The sequence below is a fragment of the Agelaius phoeniceus genome, chromosome 4 (genome assembly GCF_051311805.1).
Source record: "Agelaius phoeniceus isolate bAgePho1 chromosome 4, bAgePho1.hap1, whole genome shotgun sequence".
Classification (NCBI taxonomy): Eukaryota; Metazoa; Chordata; class Aves; order Passeriformes; family Icteridae; genus Agelaius; species Agelaius phoeniceus.
The window spans coordinates 65,526,899-65,554,519 of NC_135268.1; the positions used below are offsets into that span (position 1 = coordinate 65,526,899).

General features: G+C 38.0%; 1 protein-coding gene across 2 annotated transcripts in view; it reads right to left on the reverse strand.

Annotated features, from left to right (window-relative positions):
* Window positions 1-27,621, reverse strand: part of FAM193A (family with sequence similarity 193 member A) — a 77,632-nt gene that overhangs the window by 31,496 nt on the left and 18,515 nt on the right. For both annotated transcript variants that reach the window (XM_054632838.2, XM_054632837.2), the window contains exons 2-7: window positions 14,248-14,313; window positions 11,337-11,582; window positions 8,927-9,093; window positions 8,501-8,668; window positions 6,215-6,449; window positions 2,812-2,936 (exon numbers count right to left, since the gene is read on the reverse strand). In XM_054632838.2, the coding sequence (XP_054488813.1) occupies window positions 2,812-2,936; window positions 6,215-6,449; window positions 8,501-8,668; window positions 8,927-9,093; window positions 11,337-11,582; window positions 14,248-14,313 (1,007 nt within the window). The remainder of the gene's footprint in view (window positions 1-2,811; window positions 2,937-6,214; window positions 6,450-8,500; window positions 8,669-8,926; window positions 9,094-11,336; window positions 11,583-14,247; window positions 14,314-27,621) is intronic.

Sequence of the window (27,621 nt, forward strand, 5' to 3'; positions counted from 1 at the left end):
TGTTCAAGTTAAAAGCAAAAGAACTCAATTTAATAAAATTTGTACTAGCCATGCAACAGCATTTACACTTTAATTTTTTATTGTGACTCTGAGTAAAGGTAACATGATCCTAGTAAATACACTTTCACCCCCAAGGCAAGTATAAAGTAACAATTTAGTTAACACTTCAGTCCTCTTAACAGAGGTGCAATAAGTTCCTCAACTGCAGTAAAAACAAAGGTAATGAAAAGGATAACACATATATAAAATTTAACAAGAATTGCTCACTTTAAAGTAACTGACACTTCCAAGCCATACCTGTTGACAAACTGTATGCCTACATATTTTGACCAGGAACACAATTTTTTTGGACAATGGCACTTACCCTCACCACTGTCCCATCCCATGCTGGCAAAGCAAAGGGAACAGAAAAGCCCCAGATATTGGTCACTTCATTGGTCACCATCTCAAGAAAGCAGTGTGGTGAATTCAGAGGGCATGTCAGAGGCTGCATGTAATCAGAAGCATCTTAGCCCAATCAATATTATTTAACCTCTAAGAACCTCTTCATATTGACACCCTCATCAGGAAGTACTACCCACTCACCTATGAAAGAACTGGCTTTCCTCAAGCACTCATTATGAAAATACATCCTTATGAGATGCTGTGTCTGACCTAGAAGCCCTGCTGAATAATTAACTCTTGCCAAGCCATGGATAGCCCTTACAGCTGGTCTGCAGACTGTGCAGCTGAGCTGCCTCCTAAACTAGCCACAGATGTAGCCAAACAAGACACAACACATGAAGGCCCTGGTAGTTTACCCCAGCAGATGTCCCCTGTCAGCTGTGCAATACTGACACAGCTGTATTGTATCAGCTCAGCAAACTCCATCCCCACAAGGCTGCTGTTTAAACCTCCCTATGTGAACACCTTTTCTAGTCTGACATCTGATAAGTATCCTTGGAACTAACCACAGAACACCTTTTTGAAAAAGCCAGAGATATACAAAAAAATTTAGTGATTTAAGCAAAGGATGAAAGAAAGGATGAACACCCAGAAGCTAAGCGAAGCTGAGATGTCAAAAAGCCATTTCAATTTCTCTTTAGGAAGAGAAAATAATGAGGCCAATGCTCTTTGTAAAGAAACTCTGGCAATACCTTCTCTACTGCACATAAGTGATTCTCTGTTCACCAAATGTCCAGAGGACAAGGCTGATCCCTGCTTTTCCATGGGAGGCTTCTGTGATGGAACATTTCTCCACTCATTTCCAATGGAAGGAAGAAACATATCCTTCCCAGAGAAATCTAATTCTGTCACTTCAAGACACAGAGAACTCAACAATAAAATCCTGAGAGACCATGAACACAAACAAAATCTATGTTTATCAAAGAAAAACAAGACATACACTAAAAAACCCAGAAATGGGAAGCTTGTGCTGAACCTTTCCTGTCAAAAAATTATTCATGTCAACCAAACTAGGCAAAACCATAAGTTCAAGGGTGTTTCACATAAACTACCTAGAAAACACAAATGCACTGGAAAACAAAGTCCTGCAGGAAGAGATTCTGATTTCATCCTACCTGTAAGCTTTGAGGATGGCTGTCACCACAGTGACAGCAGAAACACAACTTCTGACTTAAAGTCAGTTGCTCCTTCTTTAATTGCAGTAGCACAGAACAAGTACAGGAAACGAAAAATGCTTTTGTTAACAAATAACCATAAAGTTCACTAGGGGCATTCTCAGCTCTGCAGTTAAAGGCAATATAACTACTTTTATATGGTCAGGATTGCTGGAGTAAAGAGATACAGAGAGACCTTGTCAAAAAGCATGGACATGATGAAGGATAGTCACAGAACAAGAAGTCACAGATCACTGGAAAAATACACAACATGCTGCTGAACACAGCAACAAAATCAGCTGTTGGGGCAGGGAGATAAAGGCTTTCAATATCAACCCAGTTCCATCTAAACAAATCAGGTAACTTGTGAGGGACATTAGACTTCTTGCTGAGCCTGGAAACAATTCAGTTTTTTTGTCTCTTCTTTTTTCCTTTCTGGTATCTACTAGCAAAAGGAGGACTCAAAAGAAAGTTTTTGATTCACTGTGTGCAACATCTCTTGTAGCAGAATTAGTCAAACTGCTCTTGCACCATGGAAAATTACCCAAGACAGTACCTTTAAACTACATGTACACAGATCAAAAATGTGTCTTCACAATTTCAATCACAAACAAGACTGAGAGGTCAACATGAACCACCCATGACTGTATGTTAAAAATGTTCAGACCTAGGGTAAAGAAAATTTCTATTAATACCTCTTTCCTAGAAAACCCAAACACTTTGGCAGTACACAAATTACAATCAGAGCAACCCTACTAAGAAAATACACAATGTAATGCCTCAGGAGCTTTAAAGCATGAGACCTACAAGCATACAGCAAGGGGGTTTCTCCAGTGAGAAGATGCTTAAAACTCCAAATTCAGTTCTGTGCACTATGGGAAGCAGAAGGTAATGAGGCTTTAATTTGCTTGTAGAGCTGTAGAAACAGCAGCAATGCCTGATAACTGAAAACAGTATTATTCAGTCATACCATCAGTATTTACACAGGATGCTGTCATTTTACTGGGTAACTTACAACTAAGCAAATTAGGGTTGTAATTCTTCTGACAAGCAAGTTATGACAGCAGCCTGCTCAATCAACAACACTCTTTTCAAGAGAGATCCACACAGATTTTTACCAATTCAATTGTAGCAGCATATTTTTTTAATGCTGAGGTTGCAAACATGGGTTTTCATCTCTTCTTAAAACCACAAAACAAAAGTTAAACTCTACCTTAGCTGTGACACCAGCATTGGCAAGCTATTCTGCAGGAGTGGCTCAGAAAATACCAAATTTTCAAACAGATGCTTGTTGTGCAATTCCCATGTCACCTGAAATTTCTTCAAATGTTCATTTTCCTATAATGATAAAACAACCAGAAATAAACCAGGGTTAAGGAAAAAAAATCAGAATTCTGTATAAGGCAAGAATTTTTTTTAAAAAATCTAATTTCCAACCTACAGACTGTATGAACTAGCTCAGATCTTATGTAGTTTTAAAACCCAAACCCTCAGAACTGAAACAATTTTTAATGACTTAAATAACCATAGCATCATTCCTTCTAAACTGTCATGATTTTAAGAAAAAAATAATTTAAAAAAAATCAGTCTACATTATCCCTTTCATTTCTGCACCAAAAGATGCATTTTATTATCTGAACCTGTAATTCTCAGGTTTTCTTGTCAAATAATTGTCTATTTATGATTTTTCAATTTTTTGAACTTATCTATTATAAGACACATATATAATGTCAACCTATAATCTTTATTTAAAACTGACATAAAATCAAATAAACAGTTCTCCTCGACTACAGCTTAAAGAATGAAGTTCTCTAAACAGAAGAGACCAACAGCTTATTTCTCTGGCAAGCAGAACATTTTTGTATTTGAGGTTATTTAACACATAATTCTATGTAATTTCAATATGTAAACCTTAAAACTATTATCATTAAAACACAAGAATTCAAAACACGTATAATATACATTTCAAGGCAGCAAGTTTTCCTACATATAGCCAGCAGTATGCAGGTTTTCTATACCAGGACTCAACCACAGAGCAGAATTAAATGCAAGCATTCTGGCTCTCAGATCAGCAAGTGGGCCTTAAGTACTACAACCCCAAGCACCCAGAAACACCTTTATACTCTGGAATTTTAAAGTTTTGTTAACAACACTGGGTTAAAAAATAAACCAACCAAACATATTTATATCAGACCTGAAGACAAGACTATCAGCATTAAAAAAACCCAAACAATTAAGTTCAAAGTATTATCTTAATAATAATAATAACCACTTTTAAGGGTGGGTAGTAGGTTTTTTTGAGTTGCAGAAGACGTGTACTTTTTCATTTTGAGTATTATGTTTTCAAAATATTTTAAATTTCTATAAAATGCGAATAATTTCTCAAGGTTCACTGAGGTTGATTTCTTAAGCAATTTCCATATTATGCTGTGAACCAAGCAATAAACACTTATCTACAAACTACCAGTTTGTGCAGATTGTGGTATTTCTCACAAAGCAACATCAGGCAAGTTTTTCTCTAGTCTGTATGCTGTGTACTTGTGGGCCCTTCTGTACTGACCAGTCTTTCCAAATTGCTGTCAGTATGATCTGTCATTCCCTGCATTGGTGGGGCACAAAGCTTTAGTTCCTGCTATTGAAGTCAGATGGATGCCTTTGAAAGGAAGAACAACTATTCATAATTTCATTGAGAAATCAGTTTCTCACAGGTGGAGGCTCAAGGCAGATAATGCCTTTATACAGTAAACTACATGCAAAGCTTTCATCCTTAAAAGGAAGGCAGCAAGAAGTTTAGAGATCTTGCCTGTTATGTATTTTGGCTGAAAAGATTCCTTTTTCCATAGTGTACTGGTATCTTGAGAGGAAACATCCATGTACACTGAAAAAACTAGTGACCCTACTACCTGTACTGCAAGCTGTGACATACTACTCAATTTAACAAATAGGTTATTTAATAAAGCTAAGAAATGTATGACAGAGACAGTGTCCTACATTCTCACATTTCAGTTTCTCAAGGCCAGCTTAGTAGAAAGATGTTTTCAGTACTGACTGGGCTGCAGAAGGAAAAAGAAAAAAATCTAGCATATTTTCTGTTTTCTTATGCTTCATCTTTACAAGAGGAGAAGAATTTTATTTTACTTTTTAATTTTGTCAGGAAAGGGGTTGACTAGGGAGTTCAACCATCTTCTGTTTCCTCATGGCTATGATTTCAATCTCCCATACCTACTGGTTTTCATAACTACTAGTTCACAGTAATTGCCAGGAAAAAGGTATACAGTGGTTATTTTCTGATCAGCTGTGTAATTCTGGCATTAAAGCGTTCATTATTGGCAGATCCACTTTGAGAAAGCTGAGGTGCACTGCAAACCATTTGCTTTACAGCTGAACCAGCTGCAATGCAAACCAATCTCAAGAGCCACCTTCTCTCAAGCACCTTGTTAGAAACTTAGTGACTGTTAAAAGCAGCCAATAAACAGGATATAGCAGTGACCTCATGTCTGTATCTAAGTGATAAAGCTGAGAAAGATAATAAACAACAGCAAATACAGAGCATAGACAACAAAAAAACCCCATCAGATATGCTCAAGTTTCTTAGAAGAAACATCTTCGTGCTTTGCCAATTGAATTTTATTGACAGCCCTACTTCAGTAATGAAACTCTGCTTCCTCTCCACTTTATATCCTCACCTGAGGCCACCATAGTGTATGTCCCATCTGTTTTTTCCTCTCTTTACCCATCCAGACAGTCAATTTCACCTAACTGGCAATAAAATCCAAATTCCCCATTTTTGCCACCATTTTTTTTAATCCTTGCACAAAGCTTACACGAGAAAAGGGATGGGCAGGATGATGACATTAACAAAGGATGCAAAAAAAGGATTAACAACAAAACAGGATTAATAACCTTCTAAGACCTTAAACAAATAGAATTACAAAATTTGCTTATGGTATTAGTCACCTGATGGACAGTTACTCAAGAAGAAATTTTTAAGGCTACTGCCTATTTTATAGCCAAAAATGTAATCCTAAATCTAACATCACAATGAGTTGGTAAAAAAAGCATTAACGGTAGAACCTTAGAAATAATAAATTACATAGCAGATTAAGGCTGAGGCAACACAATGTCTTGAAGCAGCCATCCTAGATTGAGAATGAAAAATTGAAAAGTTTTCACTCAACATCTAGGGTGGCTACTTGAAGAGATTGTGTTGCCTCAGAATACATGGAAACAATTTAGGTTAGTGTTACACACAGAATTGGTGTCACTTAATCATGGTTGTGAAGCTACCATTAAAGATTACCAGAGAAATGTTTTCCACATTAGGATATCTAATATTTTGTAAATCTGCTTAAAGATCTGTTTCAGACTAAGTGCCACAAACAACATCCCACCTTTTTCTTTATGAACAAAAAAATTACATCAAGCCACTGTAAGATATGCCTGTTCCACACTTCTGAATATTTAACTGCATTTTCAGAATCTCCCTGTCTGCAGGGACAAACACAAAAAGAATCTTACAACTTACAACCACAGAAGACATCTGAAAGAGCCCAGAAATAACTCTGCCAGCATCAGCCCTGGCAAGCAGGAGCACAAAGCTGTTTTTTCAGTCTTACCAGAGTAACTAGGAAGGCGCTGATTGTACAGGCTGCCTGGCAGAGTGCACTGTACTCTTCAAGCAGGAGGGAGATGAACTGCTGGGCCTGGGGGGGCCCTTCTGTGGCTAAGGTCGATGCAACCTTGGATCCCAGGGACAGGTGTCTGAGCAGGCGAACCTTCATTTCCAGCACGTATTCCCGAGCCTGCTGCTCCAACCGCTGGTAAAGCTGGTATGGATCTCTTTCACATAGCCTTTATTTATTTGTGACAGAAAAGAGAAAAAAGAGAGCATGTAATCAACAGTTTTCATTTGCCTAGGAGTATTGACCAGTTACCATTATCCTCATCAAAAATAACCTCAGTGAACTACCTTAAATCTCAGAGAACACAGTCCCGTCCCCTACTTGTACACATATGGGACTGAGCTCCTGTGTACCTTAAGGAAGAGGATGCCTGCACACCTGAGGAGTAAAATTATTTAGGATTTAAAATTTCACTTCAACTTGTGAGCTCAAAATCTTAACTCCATTTGCATCCAACCCTGCAGGCACCCAGACTCTTCAGATAAGCTTCTTCACAATTTTCCATGTTGTTCTTAACATGTGACAAATTAGTGCCTACAGAAGAAAACTGAACATGATGGCTGCTTTGAATCACTTTAAATAATCCAATTTCACTCTAAATTTCTGTGCATGGAGTTTAGGCACGCACAGAATGCTTTGGGTTTTTTACAGCACAGGGAGGTGGGGAAGAAGAAATGAATGGGGTAAGTACTTAAGAGTTAGATGAATAGAAGTCTGCAGCTATCTAATCCATATTTTTCCCTCAGCACTCACAAAACAGTTCCATCATACTGCCATCAAGTATTCCAACATACAATAGGAACATTACTTGGCACCACTACTTATTCCAACAAAGACAACCAGACACTCCATTTTCTGCCAGCTGTGTCTAACAAGAGCCAAGCATGGAAGTGGGAATTTCTGCCTTTTTAACAGAGTTACTCAGCCACAGCATGGTCTTCTGCATGCTCCCTAAATGGAAGGTATTTTAAAAATGCATTCAATACCTACATTGACCAGCTTTGTAAAAAAACTTCTGCATGATCTTAGCACTATAGACTGGACACACTGGTGCCTGCCCAAACTGTATCCTTTTTTTATTTTTCACTTTATAGGCCATAAGAAACTCAAGTGAAAAATAATCCGACTGGCATTTAAGGTTTCCTTCTTTGAAATCCCGTTTCTGTCTTTGTATTGTAATAATCTCTATCAAAAGTGAAAAACAGTTCTGAGTAATGAAAGCTACTCAGTACATAAGAAAGTTACCCAGTATTATGTTCTCATTTCCAAAATTTTTCCATTAAGGAGATGCATAACATCAATAACCACTTTAGCTGTGATTCAGTTTTAATTACCAAGACACTATGCAACATTTAAACAATTTTTATAGGCTTTGATTTCCAAGCCTATATTGCATGTTTTGATCACTTGAATAAACAAAGTGTGACTAATAGGGAGGGACATTATATTGCTCTGCTTATACACAACTCACATATGAAACCAAACAGTTTTTATATAAACAAAGTGCAATATGCTTATTTAATTATCTACTAAAGCCAGTTCAGGTGTACAGTCATATTAAGAACAGTGCTAGATTAATTTCTCTTTCAAATGTGTCTTTACCTCACCAGAATTTAGGTTCAACTAGGAATTGCACATGAGAACTACAGCTCAGGTCAGACTGCTCAGATCTCTGTGTATTAAGCATATATGGAACCAAGCAGAACAAAAACTCCTTGACCACACACGGAGTTAGAGAGAAACTGAGATGATCCTAGTGGAGCCCTTCAGAGTTTGCCACACTATTCTTAAAAGCAGAAAACTCTTCACAGAGGATCTCATTAGGCCTATTTTCACTTCAACACCTTCAAAAGCTACAATTATGACTTCTAAAATGAGAATGAAATTGGAATCGGCCTCATCTAGTGATCAGTGTCCAATATAACTTTATTTTATAAAATTTCTTCCAGGTATTACAATCACAGTAAGGTGCAAAGACTAACAACTACTACTATTAACTCAGGCTAGTTCCACAAGGTAAGATTTTCACATGGGGCAATTAAAACTTAACACTGCCTTATGATAAGGCCTTTTGAAGAATAACATTCTGAGACCCTTTCATAATTAAGCACTTGTATTCCTATTGCAAACAGCATATGAATTTAATAGCTTCCCATGCACTAAAACTGGTATTGAAAACTCCTGAATAAAATAGAATGAATCTTCTTTGAAGTAATATACCTATCCACCAGCTCTTTCATTCCTTCTTTATCTGGTACCAACGATTGGTCTTGGTCATCTGCCAGAGGGGTCCCAGCTTGACGATAAATACACCGGACCATGTATCTGACTTCAGACCAGTAATTCTGTAGCTGCTGAGGTTCACGTTCAGGCTCTGCTGAATTTTCTCTGCATTTGAAGACAAAAATAATTACCCTCTGTTTGTATTCATCACATAAGTGTATTGATTCCTACTATTCCAGAAAAAAAAAAAAAAGTACATCTGAAAATGTCTAGAATAAAGTATGAAACTGGGTGAATACTGACACCCAGAAATTACTGTTTCAAGAGTTTAAGCCTCAAACAAGCCACACCTACAAACAAGCTACACAACTGCCAAAGTCTGACCACAACCATGGTGCTGCTGAGGCTGAGTTCAGCTCTTACCTGCGTTCATTACAGGCCTCACAGTTGCATGCTATGTCTGAAGGAGAGGAATTGCTAAGATCTGCAGCAGGCACTGTCTGTGCACCAACAGTTATTCTTCCTCCTCCTACAGATTCCTGCTGTGATCCACTGTTTCCAAGAGGCATGTGCAAAAGGAAATCTTGGCTCTGAAAAACAAAAAATAACCCAATGTTTGTAAGGTCTGAAATGTTATTCGTTAGACAATATTAAAGTGGCAATTGTTAGTGCTGCATGTATTTTGGAAGGACACTCAATCAGGCACAAAGAATTAGTCTTTCAGAAACCTAATAAATGCAAGAGATGAACAGAGACAACCAAAGATACAAACAAAGCTTCATTTCTAATGACCAAAGTACACTGGCTATAATTATTACCTTTATGTACTTCAGCATAAACAATGAACTAAGCTAAAGGAAGGCTTGCATCATCCACACTTCATCATAAACCAGCACTATCTCTTCAGTCTCCATGTAACAGTATGTTTGGCTTCCGGAGTTTAACAATCCCTTCTAGTAAAAATGATAAAATCTCCTTGTTTGTGACAGCCAGACATAGTATTTCATAGCAATGAATGTCAGAGAGCTGCTGCCATTGGAGAGGGATGCAATCTCCTGTGCACAGTGCTGTTCAATTTCAGATGACACAGACCACTCACCCAAACTGCTGCTATTTTTGTTTGCAGTTTCTCTCCCTTCTCTGTGCTCCAGCCCCAGCACATGCCATGCTTCTCTCCTGCACCCTTCCCAAGTCTGCCACCAGATTTCTCTGGCACCAGGCAGAGACCTCTCTCACATCAGTATCATGACTGAAGGTGGTTTTTATTGTGCCCCAAATCCTGGATCAAGATGCAGACATAGGTAAGAACAAACCTGAATGCAGTTGCTACCAAGCAAGCTAATGAGAGCAGCAGCAACCTGAACACAGGAGCATCTACAGGAAACCACCTGTATTCTGAATTGCAGTCACTGGGAACATTTTTTTTTTTTTTTTTTTAGCTAATTTTGGCTTTTTTTCCCAGGTGGCTTCTCTAATTTGACTAGCCACCTAGTTCATGTAGTTGCCTTTTTAAGACAAGCTTCCAGCCTTGGAAAATCTATTTGTTGTCTGCTTTAAAAAATTCCTCTTTAAAAAGAAAACTGTTGCCAAACTAAAAAAAAAAAAAAAAATCTGAATTTTTACTTACACCTGGAGTATCTGTAAGTTAACAAAACATGTAGGAAGCAAAACCTGCCTTCCTTGCAACTCTAGAACACTCATTTTCTTTGCTAGTTCCTTAAACAGAGCTTAAATGTGTTAAAAGATTTGACTCAACTGAACAATAATGTGCCTCAGTCTTGCTGTGCTTTGAACTCTCCAGGATGTGTTTACCACCATACCACCAATATAATTCCCTTAGATGTAACCTCTTTTGATTAGTTTACTACCCTTGTTAATAGCAACATTATCTGTAAACACAAGTTGTATACAAGTGATATACTCTTAAATTTTCCTGACAAAAACGTCCTTATCTATACTTTTAACACAAACTTAACAACACCCTCTATACAATCTTTCTTCACAGTGATTTACTGAAATAAAAACCTGTGTGTGCACAGCCTGTTAGCTCTCTGCAAGGAGGTGTCAGCTGGAATCTACAGTACTTGCAATTATCCCAAGTGTGTGACTTCCCAGCTCAGTCATGAAGACTTGGTTCTGCAGTATAACACAGTTTGCTTCTAATGAGGTTTTGCTGGATCTGTCAATGAACTCTTAGTATCTTCCTGCAACAATAAGCACAGCTCTTACATGAGGTTGAATTCACAACTTGAAATATTAGTGCCACATATTAAATTGGTACTTGCTGTGCTACCAAGACTAGGAAACTGTTACATTCATGCTATGCAAAGTTGTGCTTGTTTATTAAAAAGTACAGGAAAGAAAAGACAGCAAAACTCAGAAATCTGCAGGAAGGCGTCAGTGCAAGTGCAGTGACTCAAGAAGTCCACTGAAAGAACAAGGAAAATTCAGATAGTTTACTTCATCAAGAGAGGAAAATACACCATGAGCAGACAGAATAGAAAAACGTGTAATGAGTAAGGTCATGTTGGTAAAAGTAGAAAAAAATTGTATTTAAGTACAGGGGATAAGGACAAAGCTTGAGATTCAATGAATTAAAAGCAAAAACTCTCAGTAAAAAACAGATCCAAACCTTGCTCTACTTAAAACTCCTCAACTCAGAACCAGAACTCCTCACTTTTGGAACAACTTCCCTGTTCATTTTAAATAAAGCCAACTCAAAATCACCTAAAAAGCTTTTCAAGCACTGACAGCTCCAGTGGTGCCAAAGCACAAAGTGTCATGCAGCCCATAATTAAGCATCTTCTCAGTCTACCGAGCTACCTGAACTTACCACGAGAGACTGCTCTATTGTAGCATGCCTCTCCTCCTTTTCCACTGTTCTTCTACAGTCTGGACACACCCACAGTGGGAGGTGCAGCATGTTGTTTGCTTTTGGAGATGTGGAAAGTGCTGTTTTGCTGGAATTCTTGATTCCGCTCTCTGAAAGCGAAGTATCTTTGCGTTCACTTCTACAAAGAAGACAATGCTCGCCAGTTGTATATGGTGCCCTCTGGCCCAAGCCAAAGGTAAATGGTGTCTACAAACAAATGTTTTGATAGATAACTGGTTATTCACAGAATACATATCAGAAAAGATATTCTGATATTTGAAACTAACAACAAAACCCCCCAAAACCAACACACATATTTTACTAGTCATTATAAAAGTGAATACTTGGAGTGTCCTAACAAACACAGCAGTCTCAATATACATGAGGCAAACAACTTGGACTATTAATACATTGCCATTTAGGAGGATGGTCTACAGTCTTTCCCTCTAAAGTGTTTTGGCCTAGATATAATAATCCAGCAAGTCAAATTAAAAAGGGGTATTTACTTTTACTGTCACCATTTACAGATAAAAAAGAAAAATATCTCCTCTTTGAACCTCTGTGACACTTCCTTTTATAATACTACCTGAAACAAAGTCACTTTCAGCTAAGCCTATTACAAAATAAAAGTTTAAGTCAGTTTCAACAACACAAGTCAAAAGGGTCCTCAAATCCACTATCAGCTATTGAATCAAGCAGACTTGGCAACGTACAAGGACAGAGGTACTTCAAAACCTGATTCTTTTCCAAGATGCTACTGGGCATGAAACTATGGTTCAGCCATGCAATGCTGATTCTTCACCAAGGCTGATAGTCAAAAACAACTCAGGCAGCACAAGACAAAGAGAACCCAATTTTATGAGACATAAGAGATGATTGGAACAAAATATCATGTAATGGCAGAATCACAGATTTGCCCAATTTTATTACAACTGCTAACTCTGCCTTAATTAACAACACCTTCTATGTAAGCATCCAAATAGTTTAATTCTTTCTCAGAGAAAAAGCACATTTTAAGTAATTCAAGCACTGCTCTTGATACTGCTCTAATCTCAATACTAACAAAATATATATAGCTTTAAAGATCTTGTAAGGCTCAACTGCACAAGCACAGGTGAACAATTCTTTAGGGCAAAGGACCAGTTCAAGCTAAACCAAAATTCGCTCTCTTCTTGTCTTCACAGCAACAACAAATCAATTATCTAGTGCTGACATCTAAAGAAAAACAGCAGAGCATTACAAACACTGATTTCTGTGCTTTTCACATTTGTAAAACTGACAGACTCAGCAATATGGAAAGGAAAACGAAGAATTCTAGACATAAAAGCCCAAAAGACAGACTGATTACATCTCCACAAATACCCTCCTATCTTTCAAAAGTTCATGAGAAATTTAACAGATTTATTAAGAACAGCTAACCTTTGCTCACTGCTGCCACTTCTAGAATTTGCACCTAAGCACTAAGGCAGGAAAAAGAACACAAACTCTCCAGGAGTCTACTGCAGGTTTTTAGAAAAGCTTCTCCTGCAGGAAGACTCCCTCTGCCAGCTGAAAGGCCAGGACTGACCAACTCCTTTATAGGCTCTACAAGCACCAAGACATTTCCCAAGTTGGACATTGCTCTTGGCTGACCTGCACCCAACTGAACATCTCATTCATGCCTAAAACCCTGCATGCAGGAGGCCATGGCTGCTTATCCCTTAGCCCTGAAAGTTTCCTTCTTAAATCAATTTTATTGAAGCCAGATTAGGTGAGTCCCTGTCAGAATGATGACATCTTCATAGCTATGTTGCAGGCAAATCCTTATGAACATCTTATGCAGGACATCTTCCAACAAGCAGGAAAAGAAGAGGACAAAAATGTAAAAGTTCAGAAGCTAAGACAACCTGACACTTAGTCTTTTGCAAAGGTAAAGGTCATGGCAAACACACCTCAGCCACTCTGAAGGGATTTTTAGAAGTTAAGGTGTGTGTGTGTAATCTCCTTAAAGCTGCACCACAATCACTAAAAAGCCATGGCAAACACAGCAGGAACAATAATCTTTGTTATGGCCACACTCAGTGAAACCCTAACAAATCTCCCCACTGGGCCCATATTTACAACAGGTGTGAATCTCAAATTAAAGCCCTTGGTTCCTAGAGCACAATGCAAATCAAGAATCAAAACTGAAACTTCAACAAAATCTAGACCACAAGCATCTCTGATACCTGTTATGACTCCATCCTATTAAAATGAAGCTATAAACTTCAGTTTCTTATTTATTTAAAGCATGATGAATGCAGCAACTGTTCATGTGACCATTTCAACATGAGCAGCAAACTCTTGCTGGATTAGGAGAGCTTGCAATTAGGTCACATTTCTGTGTCTCTTCAGTGCCATCAGAGCAGAGTGCACATTTTGTGAAAAGCAGGATATTTTTCCACTAGTCAAGCTTCAAAAAATGTGGGATGCATCTCTGCAAGAAAACACCCAGGCTCACTTTATCTCTGAAACATGTTCAGATATAACATTCATAAATGAAAGCTGGAAGTAGGACAAGTTGGAACAGAAATAACTGCATCTCTGCTATGTATTTAGATTTATTTCCAAGAATAACTTTATTACCATAAAACTGCATAGATTTTTTTTAACATCTAGGTCCAATTTCAAGCATACTATAACAATAAAATTTTACTAAATAAAAAAAGATTCCACTGTTTTTAAAGCTTAAATGGGAGATAATCAGAAATTGACTTCAATTACCAACATCCCAGTCTCACACAGCATTCTTTTTGAAGAGTTTGATTTAGTACCTTTAATACTGCTTAATATCTTCTCCCATTAATAAATAATTCTGCTTTTATATATACCCACAAAATTTGACTGCACATACCTGAGAAACACCCGTGAATTCTGATGCAACAGAACTGTCTGTAAACTGTGTACCATTTAGCGAAACCTGGAAAAATAACAACAGATTGGTTACAATAGCTGAGTTTATTGCTAAAAGAGCTTTATAAAAAATAAACAAAATCGTCCTCAGTATCTGAAGACTGATACAACAGCTTTTGAAATTTGAATCATCATTCAACTGCAGAGACAGAAATCTGCTTTTCTTTTGTAAAAAAGTTCAACAGATGCAAAAGTTTGGATTTTCAACTTTTGCTCTATAGCTGTTTCAGTAGCAACTCTGAGCTGAAAGAGCTGATAAAGGAAAACAGAAAAGTCAAAAACAAAACTACATTTTTCCTTCAGTATTTGATTGCTTGCATTTAGCTTTTGAATTTCTACTGTAAATCAAAACAATTAACAAAGATTTCTGCCTTTTGAAAGTTGAACACCGTACTGCTTAGAAAAATATGCAGTGTTAACCAGAAGAGTTTTCCACAGCAAGGCTCCCAGTGGCATTCAGCTACTCCAGTGCAGCAGCCTCCTCCTGCCCCAGGTTATGACTCATAGAGAAACCTCTGAGATCTCCTCTACACAAGTGCTCCAGAGACCAAACCAGACAGCAATGAAATGCCTTTTACAAGCCCCAAGTGCTCTCTCACAGCACTACTTGAGGACACTAAATCAAGAGTAAAGTCAAGACAATGTATGAATTCAAGTCAGTGACAATGAAGAGCTCTAGATCACACCAACTTGAAGAAAAGGCATTTCATTTCTTAAAAAATGGGAAAGGAGAAATAAAGTCAGTCAATTATCCTAGTCTCTCCTTCTTCTTGAGCACTGGTTGAGCTTTTGAATTTCAGACATCAGTAATCTCATGCTTCTGTTCCACCTTTCACATGCATTTTCTAAACTCCTTTTTGCCCTCCAGTTTCCCACCTATTGCTGTTGGATATTAGTGTTTCTAAGACTACTCTAAAGACCACAATAAAACCAGTCTGTCTGACCAAGACCCCCCAGATCTTGTGTGCTGTACTGACAGGATTCAGAAAACATTTCTGCCCTGTGCCCAAACCATAAACTCTGACTGGAGCTGTCCTCAGGGCAAAGGAGCATCCTTCAGTTTTATGCATCTCACAGCACTCCCAAACAGCTCAGTTCAGAGACAGGGAGATTCTTGCAAAGCCACTGCCTTCAGCTGAATTTTTCCAAAGGCAAAGTGGGGGATTGTCAAATCACTGCTAGAGAAAATACCAATAAGAAATCACACAGCTTCACTTCCATACCCTATGCTATCTTTCCAGAGTAGATATTTAAGGAAAAAACCCTCATACACAAGTCAAGCATCTCAGGTCTAAAATTATGGGAAGAAAAATGCTGATGTGGAACAAGTTCCCTATTTTTATTCAGGTACTTTCCAAAAAGTGGAAAAATTAAGGGTTGTTTGATAAAAAGAAGTCTTCTTCATCAAGAAAATATGTCCTCCAGTCTGGAGGCCCACTGGTTATTGGCATTCATATATATTGAAAAATAAAGAAACCAGTATGAAAGTTTAGAATGAAACAGTTATCTGCAGCTAAAACCACTTTTTAGAAGAAAATGAATAAAAAGAGAAATTCATCCAAAGACATTACTTATTCATTAAAGGAGTACATTTACCTTCTTTACATTCAAGACAGTGATAATGAGAAATACATGAGCCTTCACATTGAAACATGCAGGCATTGAGTGACCAAGTTAAGGTACTCAGAAATGCTACAAAAGTAAAGACAAAAACAATGGGAGGTTTTTGCTATCCACTAAATGTTACAGGAAGCCAAGACAAAATACTATCAGGAATGACTGCTTCATGGAAAGAGCTGTCAGAAAAGACATCTCTTGATCCTAAGCACTGTGCAGAACTTGCTTAAAAATATTAGTGCAACCCTTCCTCAGAATTTAATAGTGACCTAAATATCTGCAGGAGGAAAAAACACCAAGGAATTTAAAGAAAGGAATTAGATAAATAGGAGGCAACAAAGAGAATCATCAAAAACTTGTGTGTAGACAATGAGATATAAGACATTGTATGTGAGGCCTAGAGGAAACATAAAAATCACAAAAAAAGAAAGACTTAAGTGGGGATGAATAATGACGTGACAGGCAAGGAAGGAGATGGCTAAATAACATATTAGAGAAAATATTAGAAGAATCTTGTAAAAGTTGTCCAAATGAGGCTCAAACAATAGCAAGCTAAAAACAGAAAAAAAAAAGACAGTCCCACAAATAATTTAGTGAAGAAAAAAAAGTATTAAAGCTACAACTCAATCCTTTTTTGAGGCACATAAGAAGCAAGGAGCCTGTAAGGATTGGTAAGGGCACAGCAAGTAAATAAATAGAAGCATTAAGAAAAAAAAGCTTTAATAACCTAAAGTCAGGGTAAACTCAACAGAATTATTTTTTGCATGTTCATTAGGGAGGAGCTTAAAGATATTCTGCCAGTGAAAGGCCTTTATAGAATATGCATTAGAGGATCTGTTTCAAAGCAAAGCTCTGCTAGAAAAAAAAAGACAAAAACAGTACAGAGAAAATGGACAAGTGAAAAATTAGCAAACCACCAAGAGTGGATGACATTCAGCCAACAGTCCTAAGGAAATTCAAGGACCTCAGAGTTGCACTAATAATTTCAGTATGTTAATGCTTGCTTTGTGCTTCACTGGTACTAGAGGAGCAAATGACTGCTTTTATTATTTATTTATTAAGCTTTCAAAATTGCAGTTATCCAAAGCCTGTAACAAGACAGTGCCTGAGATGACAAAGTCAGCTAATAGCACTAAATTCTTCATGGAACTAAAGAGACTGGAGAATGGCAGAAGCACCATCCAAGATTGAGTTACTGTGCCATATGTTGACAGATGTAAGTCTGTGTGCAGAGGACTCAAGTGGAAGTGACAAGCTAGATGCTGTTACTTCTGGATTACCCTAACTTTGGTTATTTATTTAAAAAAGCCTTATTTTTTCATTCCTGAGTTTTTAATGATTTTAATGTTTTGTGTTTTATAAAGCTATTTTGTGAAGGTAAATGCCATAAGGAAGGCTGACATGGATGATGAGGAACATCTGAATCTCCACAAGCACTCTTCACCATAATGAAAAGTGTGTGTGTGTGAGTGTGAAGTATTTCTGTTCTTACTATTAATTTTATTTACAATGGAAAAAATATAAGGAAAGATATCTTGTGTTTCTTGGAAGTTACTGTCACACTAACTCACCTTCTCCAACACATTGATTTTCCTGGAGAATAAGACATGCAACATCTTGGCACAGTGTAGTTCATACCAGAAAGCACGAAGAGAGAGGGAATCCCAGTTTAAACAATACAGCCTGATTACACCAGAATGACCTTGAAGAACCAGTGGAGCAATTAGAAAATAAGCACTGAGAGACTGCCACAATTTGCTCTAATAGCCTGTCACCACTGCAATCAGACCTCCAGGAGGCTGAGTGACACATTACCAGACAACACACCCCCATCTGTCTCACAACTGAAGCCTGGGGAAGACACACAAACATCATAAAAGCGAGAGTGATGCAAGATCTCAGGAGAGCTCAGGAAAAGAAAGGCACAGGAAGGAAATTTAGATTCAATTCACCATCACTGAACCTTAAACTGTTCAAAAGAAATGTGATGCTCAAAATTAAAAAAAAAAAAAGAAAAGGCAAGACTGAATCAAAATTCAAACAGCAAGGATAAAAAGGATAAATTGCACTGATTTTCTCAGGTGCAGGAAAGACAGATCAGAAAAAAGCCAATGTTACCAAGAGACAATTACAGGTACACTTAATTCTACAAGGTCCTAATATAATAATTGTATTCCATACCACTTGAATCAATTACCTTATTTTTATATAGGGAGGTGAAGAATCAAGTTTGCTGAAACATCTGTCAGTATCTAACACTAAAGAAACCAGCCTGCTACCCCCCCCAAAACCCATCCAGATGCCTTGTCCATGCCACTTGTTCTCCTGCCTGCATTTTAAAGCCAAATCCCATTTGCCATGGCTTTGCTGTGCTCAGCCTTGCCTCAGGCACCTGGAGGAGCTCTGCTCACCTCCCACTGCCATCACCCACCACCCTTTGGTGGCAGCACTCTCAAGTCCCACTCTCTGCTCAAGACCTGCCACCCCACAGCCCCAGTGAAGCTCTGACTTGGGCAGGCTCCAGTCACAGCCTGAGCTTTCTCTCCTCTTCCAGCCACAGCTAAATTGGTGACAGAACTGCTGCTGGCAGCTGAGTGACGCTTACAAAATCCTAAGTGACTGCAGATATGAAGAATGATTTATTTATGCCTTTAGTTCTACAGATAGCAAACAACCTGATTTCAGTGAGTGAAAATTTAGGATCCTTCCCCCCTAACCGAAAGTGATTTAATGATAAGCCATTGTAAAAGCCAAATGCCTGGTGGATGAGGAGAAAGAATGATGATAAATGTATCAGAGAGACATTCAACAGCAGATAAACAACAAAATCGGATGCAGGACAGCCCAGGAATGGTAAGACCTGTGAAGGTGCACAGGAGGATTATTCTGCACATGCACTGCAATTCTCTCCATTCTCTAGCAGCAAGCACTGTCAGGGAGGACACCACGCTGGCCAGACCTGTAGCACAGCAAGGCTCTGGGGTTTGTTTCCAACACCTCTCCTGAACACAGGCAGGAGTGACTGCAGCCTCTGCATAGCATCTATTACAGCACTGAAGAGATATTATGATGTAAAGCACAGCAAGTGAACTATCAACACTTATCCCTTCCTTAATCCTCTTTAAAGTCCACATTATACCCAGTTAACATCTGCTACAACCCAGTTTTTTACAGGAACAGCAAACTGGAGCAGTTCTACTTGGCAGTGTCATCACTCTTGCCAATGAGATTTCATTCATTTCAACATACCAACTATTTTTCATCTCATTTAAGAAACCCATGAGCAGTTTTAAAGGCATAGAAAGGACACTACCAAGAGACTAAGCAAAGTACTACCTGGTTTCTCACAGAAAACATTTTTCCATACTCTGGACACACCAGTCTCCAGAAATTAAGAAATAAACAGCTGTTTTGTAGAATGGAGTGTACAGACCCAAAATGCACCAAAATGCCATAAGCCCTGCAAGATATCAACTACTGCCAAACTGAAGCAAACCAAAGCAGATGTCCAATAAAGCAGAACATAGTCTAGAAAAAAATACTCATTTTTTTTATCAAAGCACTTGTTGATAAGGATGCTCTAACACTGAAAGAAACAGTGCAGGAAGATCTTGGAATCAGATGAATGATTACCCAGAACTACACCCAAGAATCCTCTTGGAGAGGATGAGCACATCTAAATACTTATGGTCAATACCAACACAGCCAAGAAATGCACAAGTGTCCCATATCACAGCATGGCTGAGCCTGCTGTGCTCCAGCTGGGCTGGCCCAAGGTCACTGATGGTCCCTGTCCATGGTCACCAAAGTCTGACACCCAAGTGGAGGTGAACAGGAAACTTTTCTAATAGAAGGGAAACCCTTATTTTCATTTTTAAATAAGCCCCAGAACTACAAGAGCTTTTGTAGTAGGAGAGCATGACCTCTAAGACAAGCATACTAAAATAGTATTTTTTAACAGATTAAAGGTAAGAGTTTTCTTCCTAGCACTGGAGCAAGGAGAACGCAAAATTAGCATGCCCAAGAATGGGTCAGAAAATAATCAGTAATATACAACACACTTCCAGGTTCATTAGCATAGCAACATTCAAGCAGATATCAGAGTCTATTATTATTGGTTTTGAGGAGGGAAAAAAGTCTTTTGCCATCAGTTATATAAAATTTTATTTCAAAGACTTCTGATTCAGTAGCTTGAAAATAGGTAAATGTTTGATGGGCAAAAGGGAAAAGTTTGGGAGGTTCCTACTCCAAACATAGCTATAGTTTAGCATGAAGCAGCAGTGAAACATGTCTTAGTGGGGGAGGAATGAATGAAGACCACCAGTTAGTTTTATTAACTATAAAGTTAAAGGATGAACAAACTAAATAGTAGCCCTTCCTGATCTAGAAGCTGGAGTGTTTTGCTTAAGAAATGGACAAATATCTAAATTTTTCAGCCATAATCACACATCTCTAGTCACACTGAACAGAATGCAGTTGTACATCCTAACACAGACTTGCCTGCCAGGCAGTCTCAGGATTATATCAGAGACACTGATAGATAAAGTGGTTCCTGATTATCTGCAGCAGTCACCAACAGGGAAAGTTGTGAAGGCTTCCTATGCAGAAAGATCCTTAATTTTACTAAGGGTGCCAAAGTACCAAATAAAACCAGCACAAGCAAAGACAAGGTGATAATAATTAAAGTTCAAATATCCCTTTAAGGCAGTCAACACCTGATCTGGCCAATTGAGTAACTTTGCAGACTATCAATTCATTTTACCAAGCATTCTGTCCTTGGCATTAATATTCACGAACACCTAAATTATCTTTTCCCAGCCTCATCTGCATTATTCTAGTACACTCCACACTTTTGAGATTGGGAATGCTTTAATGAAGAAAAAAATACACATAAACAAGTCAGTGATATCACAAGTCAGCCCTTGGAGCTCCTTTGAAAAGCTACGGGACTGGACATTATTTCAGAGAACCTTTAAACCTTTATCTCAATTATCAGGATATAAAAAAATGAAAGCTGAGAAAGAACAAGCATTCCAAGAAGAGCTACAAGACTGTTGTGATTCTCCTGATATTTGGATTTTTTTAAAAATTGTGATATTACTTTCAAATACAGATAAACCAGCTTTTAGAGATGAAAGAATTCAGAAGCAGGAGAAACAGAAGTTGCAGAAGCTGAACAACAGTCAAGAGTAAAGTGTTCATGAGAAGCCTGTCAGAGCTCCAGAGGGCAAAAGCTCTGCACATGAATACAGCCAGCATGCTGACTCAACCCTGATTTATGTTGCTATCTAGTGCACAGCACATCTATGTTCCATAGCTATAGTACTTAACAGAAATCATTAAAAAGCAGATTTGCTGCAGAACACCACATGAGAGACATCAACCAGCTGTGAAACCAGCAGGTGAGTGGTTCATGTAGCATCTTGTGTACACACATTTGGATGGGGCAGGCTGGAAATCCTGTGACTGTAGCACACATCAGCCCTTTCCACCATGCTCAGCCAGAGGGAATTACACAGTCAAGGCCTAAACACAGGAAATGACCTATGGAGATGGAAGGAGGAAGAGAGACAATGCTGGGTCTAAGACTGTTCATGTCACTTGAGAATTGACACTTGCTCTGTTTGTAAAGACAAGCAAGAGACAAAACATGCAGAGCAGTTACAGTCCACTGCAAACCCAAACACTTGCAAGGAGCTAACAAGGCTGTTGTTGAAGTCAGTTTAGCTCTCAAAAAGGTGAGGTGTGATATTACCTCATATTAGGGACAATATATTAGGATAAAGATATATTTGGCAATAGACACTCATCATACTAAACCAAAAGGATAGGTACTCCCTATCCAAGCATTTTCACAGAAAGTGCTTATGAGCAAAACTGTTTCTCTCTTTTTTGAATTGTACTACTGCCAAAATAAACTTGGTCAGACCCCAGGTTAAATCCTCAATAGCCAATATAATTAGCAGTCTTATACGAATAATGAGGAAAAATACAAATAAAATCAACATGAGATTTCAATAATCTTAGTGACACTTCTACTGTAATTTTAATCTGTTTTATATAATAACACTGACTTCCACTGTTTTTCTTATTAAGTAAAATCACACCATTACAGAATCTGACTAACCTGCAAGACAGGTTCTCTGAAAGCTTTTCTTCTTCAGCAAGTCATGTTATTAAAACTTATCACTGGGCTTTAAGTAAACATAACACTATTTTCATAGTTCAGTAAAAACTAGTCCTAAAGTAAATTGTTGATGTCAAGCAAGCTGGCAATCTGAGGGTGGGGAGGCTTGAACTAGAAAGCTCCATTACCTTGCATGTAGGTTATGAAGCAAGTGAACCATGAAAGGCTCAAATCCCCAAAATTATTCCTCTCCTCACACCCCCAAGATCTCAAATCTAAATTTCTTATTTTCCAACAGGGATATCCTGTAAGAGCTTTGATACTAAGTCAAAATGCCAACAGAGTTTTCAACAGGAACTGAAATTATTATTTCAAATTACACTTTTTCCACTTGAAGTCTTTGTTTTCATAGAAGTTCAATCTATGGAGAGGAATTACAGAAGTATAAGTAGCAGGTATACACAGGACTTGTTAAAAAGGACCAATACTTTCTGATTTAGCAACAATTATGATTCAAGAGTGAGGTCAGGGTACATGGGGAGGCTGTTCCTATCTCACCCATTTGGGAGCTATCCTAAATGACAAGATGACAAGATATCCAAGATGACAAGTGCCTACTACCTCCTGCTAAAACTCAAGTCTCAGATACTTGGCAAAAAAAACTTTTCCCCAAAGGATTTTTGTAAGATTTGTAAGATTTTTGTAAGGTTAAGTATTTACAGGCTTATCACAGGGGTGGGGGAAGAAGGATAATCAATCACTTGTACACAGAGCTGCATTTCAAAATCAGGCATATTAGTAGTCTGAGAAAGTTAAAGGCATTTTTTCCTCCACAGTTTGCAAAAGTGTTCATCATGCATTGTCAGCTTCTGGCAGATCAAGTGCATGGATGACTTGTAAAAGTCTGTGCAAAAAAGGTACATAATTAAGGTTTTGTTTTGTTTTTGTTTCCCAGACATACACAAAACCTTCAAAAATAGAGCAGGGAGGAAGGAAATCAGACAGCATTGGACAATGGAGAATTGAAAGAAAATCAGTTTTCCCTCTACTCCAGTTCTATAAGACTCAAGTCCTCTGAAAATTAAGTAAAATCACCCCCTCTGGTAGATTTACACAGAACTGATTATTTACCTGCTTCATTTATTTTTCCTTTGGATCCTCAGTGCCAAAATAAAACAATTCTACTGTAGCACAGTAATCAGAACAGACTGAAGTCTAAACAGCTACTTAAAATTCACAAACCCATCAAACCTGGACTGACAAAAATCTACACTCAGAAACGCAGCCATCTGAAATTACATTATCTACACTGCAAAGAAAGCTGCACAAAACTCCCCAGTGAAAGTTTTTTTTTCCTCAGTAGTACCTTAAAAAGACAACTTTGAAGTAGTACTTTGAAAAGAACACAGATACTGTTACTCTGTAATGAGTTTTAAGGAAGCAACATCTATATTCTGTGCCATACCTCCCACACATTCTTCAATAGCACACTTAGTTTTCTTTTAGCTGAATCAACCTAAACTACATCCTCCAGGAAATGAGCACCTCTTAGGAAATAAGGAGTTCACAGGTTACAGTGCTACAACATGAAAATGTTAGCACACACAAAAAAACCATGGTCTCTACAGGAATTGGGAAGAATTCACAATCCAAAATTAAAAAAATGAAACTCTGATGTGTATCCTGTTATAAGACAAAACAATCTACATTCACTTAATTTTTAAATGGAAGTTAAAGCAAGGTAGTACTCAATAAGTTTTTCTTATCTATTCCACTTTATTGAACAAAGTCAAATTACTTCCTTGGCTGTTAATTTGAATGATGCCAACTTTAACTATTTATTCCATGAAACTCACAGATGGGTATATTCATCCCTGCCTCAACCCCTCCCATAGAATTCACCTCCCCTGCTTCTATATTTTAAAAAGTCTCATGTGACAACTGATCACTATCAAAAAGTACCCTAAGGAAAAAAAATTAAAAAATAAACAGTTGTTTTGTAGAATGGAGTGTACAGACCCTACCAGAAGTCCCTGCTGTGTTCTGTAGATACTCTTGAGTCAAATTCCACTGCTAAAACCAAACCTACATATGCTGTAATTAAGAAATGTATCTAATTGAGAAATGTATCCAAGTGCTGCCTGGCACACTATCTCATGAAATTTGTCTTGACAAAGGCCAAAGACCTTCCTGAACTAACTACTGTTGGGTGTTTTTTCCATAAGATATGATCTGGCATAACCCCTATGTAAAAACTGCAAGTAGCAAATCATCTCTAAGAGAATTCCTCTAGGCTCAGAATCTAACATCAAGTAGTGCTCTTCATCATCACTCTTCTTTTGTTATGTATTCAGATGCTTTTATCTGATGAGCCATTTTCTCCTTATATGCCAAGAAATTGGAAAGAGTTAGAGAACAGGTCCTTGGGAGACAGGGACACAGACAATTACATCATCATTCCTACAAAACACTCACAAGAACTGGTAATTCTGGAAGAAATCCCTGCCAGATACCCAACAACCTCCCACTTGACGCCATTGTGAAGAGATTGTAAAGGATCACTAAACTCTTTTTTTCTTTTCTTTTTTTTTAATTCACAGAATATTGTGCACCCAGACAGGGGCCAGCAGCACAGCCATCCTAGAGGTCACTCTACCTAAGTCACATGAAATTTGGCAAGGCTTCCATGAATACTGTTTGCAGCATATGAATAAGTACTGGGTTTTGTCAGGCTCAGAGCTCTGATTATCCCTCTCTAAATTGCTATATCCCCTAGAAGTTTTACCAATATAATTTCATGTTTTCTTCCAACGCAACATAAAAAGAAAAACAACATTACCACAATTCCCTATAACCCACGAGCAAACCTGTTACTGAAGGTTTTCCATTACTACAAGCTGGAAGATCCATGTCACCTGGGAATAAAAATACTCCTATTGCATTTGCAATCTAACAAGCTGAAGTCTCCTTTACTTTTTCAAAAGCAGTGAGCAGTAGGTGCAGTGCTGTCCCACCCTGAGGACACAAGTGCCCAGCTCTCTCCATGGCCCTGCTCAGGTCCCTTCTCAAGGAAGATGTACATGTCCAAGCAAGGGTTAATAACACCATAGTGAATCCTACTGCAGTCTCTGGTGGTTTTTTAATTGCTTCCAGCAGAGAAGATCACTACAGCAGAAAGCAACAGATCCCTGATGCCATGAAAAGTACCTACGCTTGCAAATCCCAACTTGTCATTTTATCTTCCTTTGACCCTAAAACCATCTGTCTTATCTTAGAAAAATTTGAGAAGTATTAGAATCACAATTTCTACCATGCTTACATTTATAAACATATACTAGAAAAAATACATAACATCTACCATACAGAAATACATATTGTACTGCCAGAAATGAAAGATTTTGTCCTTGGGGAGCAGGAGGGGGAAGAGAAACCTAAACTTACACTTTTGCCCAACTGTTAAGCTTTACTTTGCAAACTGCAGCACCACTGTGTTTGTACAAATGGCAGCTGCAGCTGATGAGCCACTCCTCATAGCATAATAGAGGAAAAATTCAGTTCCACAGTAAAATAAAATTATTTTGGCCATTAAAAATAATTTTTAAAAATACACATTTAAGTTTAAGAGAGTAAGTTAAAACATAACTTAGCATAGAAATATTATAGCCTACTTAGGGTAATAAATAATGACACTTCAGCAAAGAAGTGGTGAAGATGGTAAGAATCACAAAGCCCCACATTTTGAAGTAAAATTTAAATACCAGTCAGAAAGCTGCAAACCGTAACATTAGCTTGTGTTCATCTTAGGTCTTCATTTTTCCTAAAGAAAATGTTTTTAAACAGAAAAAATTCAACCAGCTACAATACACATGAGGCTATCAGCTCTTAAACTGTGTGAAACCAAGACAATGCCTATACTTGTGCAACCGATTACTTGGCTAAATAAGACCATTTATTCAGATTAAAGCCAGTAGAATTAATATCCTTTATTCTTTGTATTTTGCTTTGCACTGATCTGAGGTACTGCAAGTAAATTAAGAATACATTACTAGAAATTGGTTATTTTTAAAGAAGTATAATCATGCACATGTATATTTAATTATTTGTATTGATGATTCTGTAATTTTTGTCTTTCACTATATTCAATTCATTATTCATAGTTTACACTTCCAACTGTCAGAATTTTTCAATTCCTATCTCCAAATCCAAAAACTGCACATCCTAAAGGTGCATTGACACTGACAAGTGTCTCATTCTGTATTTGCAGCCAGAGAGGCTTTCCCAGATTAATCCTCTATCGGGACTGGGAAGTACAAGGGGATTTTGTTATACCAATGGCTGATGCTCATCACTACGACTGTGAAAAGGAAACATGATTCCAAGATGCAGCACACTGTTTTCAAGAGGAAGGAGGTATTAGTGCTGCTTCACAGCCCTCTGGAGGAGACTTCATTTGGTCAACCACCCTCCAGAAATGCCTAAGTGGAACAGACATGGTGACAGCCAAACTGGGCTGTCAGCAAGAGCCCTGCCTTGTTTAGCTCAGCAAAGCAATTCGAGTCTCTATCTGCAAGGGTGCAGGGGATGGGCAGAAAACAACAATTAAACCAAGGACAGGGAGGCAGAGTGAAGTGTCCTGGAATACACTCAAACTGAAGGACAAGACTATCAGCCACAGCATGAAGCAGAACTGAAGACATGGACAGTGAAAATCTGTTTCAAATGAAGTTGAATCAGCTAGTGAAAGGCATTTTACATATTTCTATAGATAAATAGAATCAAAACAGCTGCCCCAATCCCTTCACATTTTTATCACCATTCACATGAAAAAGCTTTGCAGCCTCCCAAATACATCTGCAACTCAATTGTAGTATCAGAGCTGCCTTTGTCTTCTGGATGGTTTTTTTCAGCAGCAGGGGAGAGGAAGGGAAATTTGTCTACAAGAGTTTTTACAAAGCTCTTACATATCCTTTAAACCTGCATTTAAAATAAAATAAAAAGGAAAAAAAGAATAGTATTTTGTGTAAAGGTATGAACAATTTGCAAGGTAAGGAAACTTGAAAAACTGAAATCAAAATCACAGGGGAAGGAAATCAGGTCTTTCACTGGTGGACGTGCAGGAATTCATTGTATTTCATGGGTTTCAGCACAGCATTAAATGCTATCCCCTAGCTGAAAGTGAAATGGCAGCAGGTATACAAAATAACAGAACTTAAGTGCAGACAAGCTTGGACTTGAGTGAAAACACACTTGTATCTGTAAAACTTGCATGTGCAGCTACAAGAACCCAGGCCTTCCAGTGAAAAAAGGGAGGGAAGGAAATTTTGTTCTAATTACACACATTACAAATTCTTAAGAAGCACATACCCCATCCCACATGCAATACTTCCCTCTTTGTAGCTAAATATGACACAGCAGAACACAGCCAATCCACCTCCTACCAGGATTCTGTCTTTTCTGTTCTAGGAATATGTTCAACATTTTCCCAGTGATTTTGCAGCCACATGCTAAAAAAAGGTACCAAAAGCTAATAATGAACACGATTCAAGCATTCATTTTCCCAAGTACAATGAG